The following is a 12,021-nucleotide window of genomic DNA, read 5'->3' on the forward strand; positions in this document are numbered from 1 at the left end:
CGAACCCAGGGCCTCAGGCATGCAAGGTAAGCACTCTACCACTGAGCCACCTTTCCAGCCCTCACTGTTTCATTTTTTTAAAGTTCAATTTCTCTTTCTTCTCTTAAAACACCATTGGGGGGCTGGGTAGAGCGCTTGCCTTGCAGGCATGAGGCCCTGGGTTTGATTCCTCAGCACCACATAAACAGAAAAAAAAAAGCTGGAAGTGGCTCTGTGGCTCAAGTGGTAGAGCGCTAGCCTTGAGCTGAAGAGCTGAGGGACAGTGCCCAGGCCCAGAGTTCAGGCCCACGACCGGACCAAAAAAAAAAAAACACCATTGGGGATTGTATTTAGGGCCTTACACTTGCTTGCTCGATAAATACCACGTAAGCCATGCCTCCAAGCCCTTTTTCACATAGGTTATGTTCAAGAGGTGGGGTCTTGCTGGCTTGGGTTGCAATCCTCCTACTTGTTCTTCTGAGACAACACCCAGCTATTGGATGAGATGGAGTCTCCCAAACTTATTCACGCCCTGGACTACCTTGATCCCCTGTCTCCCAAGCAGCAGGAATTATTGCATCACAGCATGCAAGGCTTCTCATTGTTATTTAAAGTGTGTGGCTTTGGTTTGTTGTGGAGCGAGAGGGGGGAGGTAAGGAGAGAGGGAGAAGAAGAGGGAGGAAGACAGAGACAGAGACAGACAGAAAGAGAGAGACAGAGAGAGAGGGCACGCATGTACTGAAGGAGCCTGGCTCAAGCTAAGCACATGCTCTACATGAGTTACACCTTCAGCCCTAAAGCGATTCATAAGAGGCAAGAGAGAGGTCATTACATTAAAATGAGAATTAATGACAACAATGTAAAACATGAATCTTCCAGCCACAGTGACAGATTTCTCTCCATAGATGAAGTGAAGAGAGGTGGGTACAAGACTCTTCTCTCAGGAAGCCCTGCTATAATACATTCAAAGCCCAGCACTGCTTGCTCATGCCTATGATCCTAACTAGTCAGGAGGCTGAGACCAGAGGATTGAGGTTTGAAGCCAGCCCATGTGACTCATCTCCAATTAATCAACAAAGAGCCAGAACTGGAGGTAGAGTGCCAGCCTTGAGTGAAAAAGCCAGTGAGTATGGGAGGCCCTGAGTTCAAGCCCGTGTCTCTCTCTCTCACACACACATACATGTACAACTGGAACTCAACTAGAAATGAATGCTACCCGTGTCTGTCTCCTCTTAGGTAGGAAACACTACAGCCAACTGTCACACTGGTGTCAGTATAAGTGGTGACGCTGTACAGTCTGTCAGATGGGCTACTCACTCATAAATAAGTAATGATATGTGATAAGAAGGGCAGGAGTGGGGCTGGGAAGGTGGCTCAGTGGTAGAGTGCTCGCCTTGCATGCATGAGGCCCTGGGTTCCATTCCTCAGCACCACATATGCAGGAGAAAAAAAAAAGCTGGAAGTGGCGCTGTGGCTCAAGTGTTAGAGTGCTAGCCTTGAGCAGAAGAGCTGAGGGACAGCACCCAGGCCCAGAGTTCAGGCCCCACGACTCGACCCCGCCCCCCCCCAAAAAAAAGGAAAAAAAAAAAAGAAGAAGGGCAGGAGTCTGCTGCAACACCTATTTTGGAAAAAGCCACCATCATCCCCAGGTTTGAGGAATTGTTTCACTCTCTTCATGGATCCTCTGGAAACTAGCCTATGCTTTCTGGTCTCACTGGCAGAGCTGTAGTCCAGTACAACTAATATATGCTAGGACCAGAGGCATGGCTCAAGTGGGAGAGCATCTGCTCACCAAGCAAGAGGCCCTGAGTTCAAATCTCAGTGCCATAACTATTTTTTAAAATGGGAGGAAAATAAACTATGAACCAAAATCCTAACAACAAACATGCACACAAAAAAACAAACCAAAGCCTCAGGTACATTGTTTCTTCCATAGCCTGCTGAAATAGGTCTAAAGTTTCTAATAACTCCTGACTCCTAATTCCTGACTCTTCTCTGCTTAATTCCTATCAAATGCCCATTATATACCCATTAATAGTCAAACTCTAGCATACATGTACAATTCCTATTGGCTGAAGGTCTCCCTACACAAACTACACTTTTCTTTTAAGGTTCATGAATAAGCCACACTGTTAATTATGTAGCAAGTTCCCTCTTTCTCAAAGGTCCTTGCTTGCTTTGTCTGCCAGGCAAATACCTAAAAACAAACACCAACCCAGTTCCTACTCCATATAGTTTGTAACTTTTATCTACACCTACTTCATCCTCTTAATCAAGTTAATCACTCCTAAATGCTTATGACTTTGGTTAGTTACCTTGTATATACTTCTATTTATTTTTATTGTTGTTGTTTATATGTATTTATCTATGTCTCCTAAATAGTTATTCACTTCTTTAGATCACCTAGTAACCAGCAAAACTATAGTGATCACAACAGAAGGAGTTAGTCTGGAATACTGTGTTGAAGAGTGAAGAGTCCAAGGATTCCAATGAGACAAGGACTTCAGCAAAGTCATGAGAGTAAGGAAATTCCTGACAGCTTCCTGGAAGGGCTTGGCCTGTCTAATTTAGGGTGTGTTAGGGGGAGTGGTAGGGAATGTAGCTAGAAAGGCAGAGTGGTATCTCAATATTCAGGGCTTTGAATTACATTCAAGAGGACCCAAGCATTGGGAGCAGGGCCAGTTCCATGTAGACACTGTCCCTTGAGTGTTTGCAGTCTTACTGGTGGTGAGAGTAATGTGTCTCACTTCCTGATTAAGATCAAGAGCTCTCAGAGTCAGATATCAACTCTCATCTTGGCATTTCCACTTACTGGTACAAGCTTTGGGACAAGTCACTTAACTCTTGAGCCTTGCTTTAAGATTTTCTTTCCTTCATTAAGATAATATTTTTCATGGGGCTGGGAAGGTGGCTCAGTGGTAGAGCCCTTGCCTTGCATGCCTGAGGCCCTGGGTTCAATTCCTCAGCATCATATAAGCAAAAAGAAAAAAGCCGGAAGTGGCGCTGTGGCTCAAGTGGTACAGCGCTAGCCTTGAGCTGAAGAGCTGAGGGACAGCGCCCAGGCCCAGAGTTCAGGCCCCACGACCAGACCCAAAAAAAAAAAAAGATAATATAATATGTTTCAGCTGGTTGTTGTAGGTGGCTCACACCTGTAATCCTGGTTACTCAGAGGCTGAGATCTGAGATCATGGGTCAAAGCCAGCCTGTGCAGGAAAGTCCATGAGCCTCATCTCCAATTACTTACACACACACACACACACACACACACACACACACACACACACACACACGCTGAAAGTAGCTCAAGTGATAGACCACTAACCTTGAGCAAAAAAGTTTAAGAACAAGGCCTAGGTCCTGAGTTCTGGTACTAGGACCAACACAAAAAGGGAAAAAAAATCTCCTGGAGTTGTTGGGGAATTAAATGAGATTATGCATGTTAGCTTGTTTTCTCCTTGATGTACCACAGTAAGCAATGTCCATTCTTCCCATGTCTGGTCCCCACCCCTCCCATTCCCAGTCCTGGGGCTTAAACTCAGGGCCTGGGCACTGTCTAAAAGCCTTTGTGCTCAAGGCTAGTGCTCTACCACTTAAGCCACAGCTTTTTTTGTAGTTAATTGGAGAGAGTATCATGGACCTTTCCTGTCCAGCTGCCTGGCTTTGAACCACAATCCTCAGATCTCAGCCTCCTGGGTAGCTAGGATTATAGCTGTCAGCCACCTGCACCTGGCCTCTCAGGCTCTTTCTCTCCCCTCTTCTCTCCTCTCTTTTCTTCCTCACCCCTCCCCAACAAAACTAGGTTCCCTACCAGAAAACTTGCAAAACCGCCTGGTTTAGTGTTAAGTACAACTCCTACTTCCCTTTTGCAACTCCTCCCTTCCTTTGTCTAGGGCTTGGTACTTCTTAGATGAAGAGGTTAGAAAAGATGGAGAAAACTCAGTTCAGAGTCTGTGTTGAGAATGTCTGTGTGGGCCAGTTTTCCCAGTCCCCCAGAGGCTCATGGCATGGAGGGGTGAGGGTTGGTGGGTGCTGAGGAAGCCTTCCCACCTTCAACTCTGAAAGTGCAAACCAGAAACTCATCCCTCTGGGCCATCATTCTTACTATAAGCAAATAGTCTGTGTGTTAGGCACTTCTGTACTACATGTGTTCTTCCTTCCAGGAAACAGAGTGTACAGATGCTCAACAGATATTTACTGAAAGAATAAATTCTATGTTTGGATCATGGAAATCCATGTAATGCCAAACCCTAAAGTCCTGTCCTGAGAATTCTGCCCCAATTTTGATGGCCTGGCAGCTAAGAAGTTCTGATTCTTACAACAAGAGTAAGGACAAGTGTGATACAAATGTTCACACTTGGTGAAGATGGATGAAAGATGTTCCAGTGATTACTAACCTATTCTTTTTATTTTATTGTTGTTGTTGTTATTATTATTATTAGTGTGTGGGGGGGCGGTCCTGGGGCTTGAAAACAAGGTCTCATTTTCACTGGATTTTTTTTTCACTCGACTGGCACTTTACTACTTGAGCCACAGCTTCACTTTCCAGCTTTTTGCTAGTTAACTGGCGATAAGAGTCTCAAGGAGCCAGGCGCTGGTGGCTCACGCCTGTAATCCTAGCTACTCAGGAAGCTGAGATCTGAGGATCGCGGTTCAAAGCCAGCCGGGGCAGGAGAGACCGTGAGACTCCTATCTCCAATAAACCACCAGAAAACCGGAAGTGGCGCTGTAGCTCAAGTGGTAGAGCGCTCGCCTTGAGCTGAAGAGCTGAGGGACAGCGCCCTCAGAGTTCAAGCCCCACGGCCGACAAAAAAAAAAAGAGTCTCAAGGATTTTCCTGTCCAGGCTGGCTTCAAACCATGATCCTCAGATTCTGCCTTCTGAGTAGCTAGGATTATAGACATGAGCTATGCTACCAGTGCCCAGCATGACCTATACTTTTAACTTTACAGACTGAGGTAGGAGGTATAAAGGCTCAGTTTCTTACCATGACTCTCCCCCAAAATGATTACTTATTACATACTTAACTAATTCTTGTCAATTAGGGCAATTTAAGTAGGGCCTCCATGGCAGATGGTATTGTAGAATATTCTTTTTTTTTTTAGGGGTTAGTAATTTGATTTTGGTAATGCAAAAATTTTTAGGATATACGTTAAAGTCAGTTAGCTTTCCTTAACGTGGCTTCAATATACTTTTTCCAGACTTTTTTCCATGACTCCTAAACTCCAGCCCAGATGCATTCCTCCTAGTTCTGCCTAAAAGGATTAGCAGCTCGGCCTGGCTCCCGCTGGCATTTCTCAGCAGGGCTGTCCTCTCCTGGGCCTGAGAAACTTGACTCATAAGACAGTTCCCATTTCAAATGCAGCCTCCAACACCAAACTCCCTCCAGGCTCTGAAGCTGTCTGTCTCCGAAGTTCCCACGGATGTGCCTATCTCTCAGCTCATTCATTTTCACTTTATTTTCCCCCCATTAGATTGTAAGCTTCCGGCAGGCAGGACGGCTTCTTATTCATCTCTAAATTCCCTCTTGGGTCTAGCTCAGCCCGGTGAACAAAGCAATCTTATGCAAATATTTGCTGGCTTCAACCCTAGGAGATCTAAGTTGAGTATAAGTCAATAGAAAAGACCAACGAAGGGGTGGAAACAAAAAAGAAATAAAAAGAAAAAAAGCTCTTGCACAGGGGTGATCTGAGAAGTCTGCTGCGCAGAAATCACAAACAGATGGTGTGAGAGCCGTTTACAATGTCAGGATGTCTCATACTGTAAAATACAATAAAGCCAGCCGGAACCTGGTCTCATGTTGAGTTTTGGTGGGAAATGGAAAACAGAATTAGAATGCTTCATCCTTGTTTTGTATAACAGTCACCAGACCGTCACCCCCTGCTTTTCAGAGGAAGATGGGCTTATTTTTAAAAAAAGTGTTTCTTCGGCTAGGTTGACTCCAGAGAAAGGAGGAGCCGGAAGTGGGGGAAGGGCACAGATGTCAGAGTGACTTATCAGAAAGGTGGTTAGCCAGTGGCCTGAGGTTAGGACTGAAAGAAGGGGTAGCTGGGTTTCAGGAGTGGTTACCATTTACCAATCTCTTTCAAAAATGCCTCCCCCCTTTCCCTCCCCTCCACTCCACTCTCTTCCCCTCCCCTCCTCTCTCTCTGGTGTGGGTGCTGGGTCTTAAACTCAGAACCTCATGCTGTCACTTAGCTTTTTCCCTCCAGGATAATGCTCTACCACTGCACCTCCACTTTGAGCTTTTTGTTGTGATAAGAGTGTCTCAAGATTTGTCTGCCCTGGCTGGCCTTGAACCTCAATCCTCAGATATCAGCCTCCTGAGGAGCTAGGATAACCAGGCCTGAGCTTAGTAATTCTTGTTTCTCAAATTGGAATACGAGAGCTGAGAGCTGTAGCTCGAGTTGAGTGCTTGTCTGACATCTGTTCAATCCCCAGCACTAGGAGAAAGGGGGAAAACAAGCAACCGGCTTAAAGAGATAAAGTGAAATCGTATCATTAGAATGTTGGTCCCCTGCGGGAGAAGTCCCTTGTGCCAGCTTTTGCCGAAAAAGCACTAGTACCTTACTTTGTGCCTTTGAATTAACTAAAGGCAAGAGAAAGGCTTGGTATCTCTGTGCCCATTTGTAGACCTGTTTGTTTTGTTCTAAACCATATACTTCGTAGTCCCCTCAGAACTGGAGAAAGATAAGAACAGACATCTTTAAGACAAGAGACTGAAACTACCCCTAAGGAACAGCAGAGCCTTGAAGGTCACATCCTCCCCACCAAATGAAGACAATTACCTGCAATGATGGGGCTGTATCCTGGAGCAGGAGGAATTACCTCATAGGAACTGGTTGCTCCCCTCACATGGGACAGGAATAATTTCTCTGGAACTCATGGAGAACCAGAGCTGAAGTAAGGATTGACTGGCCCACACTAGTAGTTGGGATTGTGTATGTGGATCTTTTACCCCCTCTTCCAATTGTTCGTCTATTCCAAGCTAAACCTCATGTCTACAATCTTCAGATGGCTAAAGTATTTATTTTGCCTTTTCCCAGGCTATGTCATAAAACTCTTTTTATCTGGCCTTCACCATTATCACCATTTATTTACTGAATATATTTTTAGGACAAGTGGCCAGACCTGATGTGTGAAATCCCAGGAGTTTACAGCTGGAGGCTAAAACCTAGGTTTCAAAGACAGGCTTAGGTTTACTTCTCTCCCTTCTTGGTGAAGATTCAAGGCCGGAAGAGGCTGGATTTTCCCTTGGGAAATATTTGACTCAGGTTCAAGGAGTCATCTCCTTTTCTTTTTAACTTGGTCTTACCACACTTAGTTTCATAAAGAATAGTAACCCCCTTATTTTATGGATGCATGATGTGAAACAGGACATTTACCTAAAATTTTAGAGGCTAAGCTTAATAAAAGGATAGAACACCTAAGGTAAGAGCATTGTATGATGACAGATTAAAAGACAGACAGGGTATCAAAATGCATTTCAGGAAATGGAAACAAGAGAGGTTTTTTTTCTTTCTGTTGTATGTTTTCTTTTCTTTTTTTTTTGGGGGGGGGGGTCCAGTCTTGGGGCCTGAACTCAGGGCCTGGGCTGTCCCTCAGCTCTTCAGCTCAAGGCTAGTGCTCTACCACTTGAGCCACAGTGCCACTTCCAGCTTTTTTCTTTTTTGCTTATGTGGTGCTGAGGAATCAAACCCAGGGCCTCAGGCATGCAAGGCAAGCGCTCTACCACTGAGCCACCTTCCCAACTCCATGTTTTCTTTTCTTTTTGTCTTGTTTGTTCATTTATCTGTCTTTGGGAGGCAACAGAAATGGAGGCAAAAGGTGAAAAATGCAGCAGTGGTACTCACCAGACACTATATGGAAAATAAACTATACAACTTATGTGTGGGGACGAGAGGGAAAAACTGGGGTGACCAAGGGAAGGGGTGACAATGTCCAACAGGAAATGTACTCTTTACTTAACTTATGTAACTACAACCACTCTGTACATCACCTTTATAATAACAGTAAAAAATAAAAATAATACATTTTTTTAAAAAATAGGAGAAAAGAGCAAAGCAAAAGTCAATTGGTATGCCTTCTAAAAAAATTATTAGTTAGGTCAGGCACTGGGGGCTCACACCTGTAATCCTAGCTACTCAGAAGGCTGAGATCTGAGGACCATGGTTCAAAGCCAGCCCAGACAGGAAAATCCATGAGACTCTTATCTCCAATAAACCACCAGAAAACCAGATGTGGCACTGTAGTTCAAGTGGTAGAGCACTTGCCTTGAGCTGAAGAGCTGAACAGCACCCAGGCCCAGAGTTCAAGCCCCACAACCGACAAAAACAAAAAAAAATATTAGGCACTGATGGCTCATATGTGTAATCCTAGCTACTCAGGAGGCTGAGATCTGAGAATCAAGGTTTGAAGCCAGCTCAGGCAGAAACACTTATCTGCAATTATCCACCAAAAAGCTGGAAGTGGAGCTCTGGCTCAGTGGCAGAGTGCTAACCCTGAGGGATAGTGCCCAGGCTGAGTTCAAGCCCCAAGACAAGCACTGGCACACATAGACACAGACACAGACAGACAGACAGACAGACACATACACACACATACATGCACATACATATGTGAGTGTGAATGTGTGTGTGTATTATCCCATGCCATAAGGGAAGCACAATGGCTGGGTGCAGTGGCTCCAACCTATCAACTCAGTGACAGAGCAAAGCAGGCCAGCTTGGGCATAAAGTGAAACTGTCTTGAAAAATCACCAAAGGAAAAACAGGCTGTTGGAATGGCTCACATGGTAAGCATTTGCTTAACAAGCACCAGGCCCCAAGTTCAAACCCCAATACCATTCAAAAAAAATATATATAGACCCCTTGGCTTCCATTGTAGCCTCTTAAAGTCATTCCATCAGTTCTCCATTTATAAGAGCTGCTGGTTTTTAATACTTCTTGGGTTCATACCAGTGCTCTACCTTTAGAAGACAGTACAAATATTCCCATCATTAAACATGTGCTATTCATTTATTCTGCTAAGACCATGAACACTAAGAAAACCAGTAATCCATCTGAAGTTCTTGTGGCCTCCCCACCACTGCCTTTATGTTTTTTGCTGGGGTGAGGTGGGAGGACTAGTGGGGTTTGAATTGAAGGCCTCAGCTTTATTACTCCAGGTTTAGTACTTGATCCATACCTCTAGCCCTTTTTGCTTTTAGGTTATTTTTTCAGACAGGTCTCAATGTTTGCCTAGGGCTTGCTTTGGACAGGTGATCCTCCTACTATACCTCCTTTGCAGCTGTGATGACAGGATGCACCAGCATGGCTGGATTGTTTGTGAGATAGGAGTCTTACTTTTTGTTAGTAAGACTTTGAATCTTGATCCTCTTCATCTCAACCTCCAGAGAAGCAGTGATTACAGGCATGAGCCACCAGCCACCATGTCCTATCCTTCCCGCCCCCCCTCCCCGTTTTTCTTTTGTTTTAGCCTCTTTACATGTCACCTTTTCTCCTAGAAGTTGGTAGGTGGCAGTTAAAAGCAAAAATAAATAAATAAAATATGCTGAACTGAAAGAAAAAAATAGTATTAAAATATATAGTGTTAGCCAAGCACAAATGACTCATAATTGTAATCCTAGCTACTCAGGAAACTGAGATCTGAAGATCCAGGTTCAAAGCCAGATTGGGTCTGGGCGCCAGTGGTTCACATCTGTAATCCTAGCTACTCAGGAGGCTGAAATCTGAGAATGGCAGTTCAAAGCCAAGCTGGGCAGGAAGATCCCTGAGACTGTTAGGTCTTATTTACAGTAAAAAGTTAGAAGTGGAGCTGTGGCTCAAGAGGTAAGAGCGCCAGCCTTGGAGAGAAAACACTAAATAAGAGTACAAGGTCTGGAGTTCAAGCCCCAGTACTAATACACACCTGGTGTCCACATAAGGTAGGTATGCAGACAAGTTAGATGGTCAGGTACTCTACCTAAAAGCCCGAGCTAGAGTGGGGCTAGGCCAGTCTGAGGAAGACTCAATCTGACAGTAGATGCCTGCTTATCATATTGGGTGGTGTACCCTACAACGCCCAAGAATGGCTACAGGAAGCAGATCCCACAACAGCTTCTATCAGCTTAACCCGCAGTGGCCAGGCAGGGGTAGAGAGGGCCAGAGACAAACATGAAGAATGATTTCTAGTTCTCAGTGGATTCCCCAGCTCAAGCTACGTGGGGGTGCTCATCACAGCTGGCATCACAGCTGGCCGTGACTCAACCTTGACCTTGAGTAAGTGAACTTACCCTCTCGTTTCATCAGGTTAGCAGGCCACCCGGGCCTGCTAAAAAGTTGGTTACTAATCTTTCCTTCACCTTTTCTGGATCAGCCTGAAGAGCTCCTACGAGACGGCTGTCACCTCAGTTGCTTTGGGTTCTTCCATTTGCCCATTTTCATGGACATCCACTTCTCCAGTTCCAAGTTCCGGGCCTCTGGGACTCGCTTCCCTACAGTCCAGGTGTCCCCTCGCGATCCACCCCCACCCCGCCCCTCTGCCTTACCTTCTCCTGGGCTCTGCTGAACTTCTTCTGCACCTGCTTGGCGAAGAGGCCTGCTGCACCGCCCGCCTTGCCCTCCGCCATGCTGCCTGCCGGCTCCCGGGGGGCGGCTGGCCTGGGCAGGGCCGGGCCCTGTGGTTTCTACAGCCCCAGAGGAGGAAGTGCGACTCCCAGCAGGCCTTGCACCTCCGCTGTGGGGGCGGTCCCTGCCTCCCCCACCCCACCCCGCATGGGCCCAGCCCATCCTGACCACCCAGAGGCCCTGTCCCCAGGCCCACTGCGAGCCCAGGCCCACTGCTGGCCACCATAAGGCCTAGGCCCAGCTGGGGTGGGGCCTGAGCGGGCTGTGGGCCCTGCGGACCTGAGGATCTGGAACCGGAGGAGGAGGAGGGGGAAGGGAGGAAGGAGAGGAGGCGGAGGCCGCCTGGGGCAGGACTCGGCCTGGCCTGCCTTCAGTTAGCCCTCACTCTACTACAGGTTCCCAGCCCCAGCATCCCCACCCTGGGACCTTCCCGTGTGGCCTAAGTAAGATGCTTTCCTCTCAGGATGATGAGGACCTGAGAGGCAGAGGGAAAGGAATGGAAGGACTTGGTATTGGATAGAGAAAGAGGGAGAGGGAGAGAGGGAGGTAGGGGGGAGTGTCAGAGAGACAGAGAAATGCAGAGATGGAGGTACGGTTGAACATGGAGAAATGACAATGGTGGTGTGGGGTGTGGGCTGACATCTGTGCATCCTGGCTATCCCCTAAGAAACTCTCTTTAGGATCAGTATCTTGGGAACTGAAATTCTCTCTTGTCCACGCAGCACTGGACAATAACTGAAGGGAGGCAGAGGTATTGTTGAGTTCCATTCTCAGAGGGTGTTTACAGACTCGAGAGCTGGGGCTGGGATGAGGAAAGGAACACTTAGAGTGCTGCATAACAAGATGGAAGGAGAATGTGAACTCGCACACAGTTGGGGCGGGGCCAATGAGATTGTTGTTATTCTCTAGGGAAAAGGTCTCTGGATGGAAGTTTCTTTTCTGTCCCATTTGAATGGATAGCTGGAAGTGAGGATTCTGTTTGAGTAAATCCACTTACTCAAAGATTTTACAGGGCAAGTAGAATTTCAGTGAAAGAAAAGGGACTTTCTGTGCAGTGTAGAGGGAAAGTGCAAGTCTGCCACAAAATTACTTGGTGTTTTTTTGTATTTTTTCCACCTCCCCTCTCTCCACCATACTGCAGTCAAGTGAGCTGTGCCAGGCTTTGTGAGGTGTTGGGAAGCCAAATTAAAATGCAGTCCTTAACCTTAAGATGCTTAACATCTGGAGGTGGAGAGAGGTTACTAATCAGATAATTATACTGTCTTTTTTTTTTTGTAGTACTAAGGTTTGAACCCAGGGTTTCTCGCTCATCTTGCTTGCTTTACTGGTACTCTCCCACGTGAGCCATGCTTCCCGATCAACTTTTTACTGGTTAATTGGAGATGGAGTCTCACAAACTCTTCTGCCTGGGCTAGCTTAGAACTGTGATCTTCTGGATC

At 46.2% G+C, this 12,021-nt stretch overlaps 1 protein-coding gene across 1 annotated transcript in view; it reads right to left on the bottom strand.

Annotated features, from left to right (window-relative positions):
- Bin2 (bridging integrator 2) overlaps positions 1-10,639 on the bottom strand; it is a 34,571-nt gene extending 23,932 nt beyond the window's left edge. Inside the window, exon 1 of the mRNA XM_070041261.1 lies at positions 10,504-10,639. Within this exon, the coding sequence (XP_069897362.1) occupies positions 10,504-10,584 (81 nt within the window). The 5' untranslated portion in view covers positions 10,585-10,639. The remainder of the gene's footprint in view (positions 1-10,503) is intronic.
- Between the last annotated feature and the right edge of the window lie 1,382 nt (positions 10,640-12,021).

Source organism: Dipodomys merriami, unplaced genomic scaffold (genome assembly GCF_024711535.1).
Source record: "Dipodomys merriami isolate MVZ:Mamm:240054 unplaced genomic scaffold, mDipMer1.0.p SCAF_10, whole genome shotgun sequence".
Taxonomy (NCBI): domain Eukaryota; kingdom Metazoa; phylum Chordata; class Mammalia; order Rodentia; family Heteromyidae; genus Dipodomys; species Dipodomys merriami.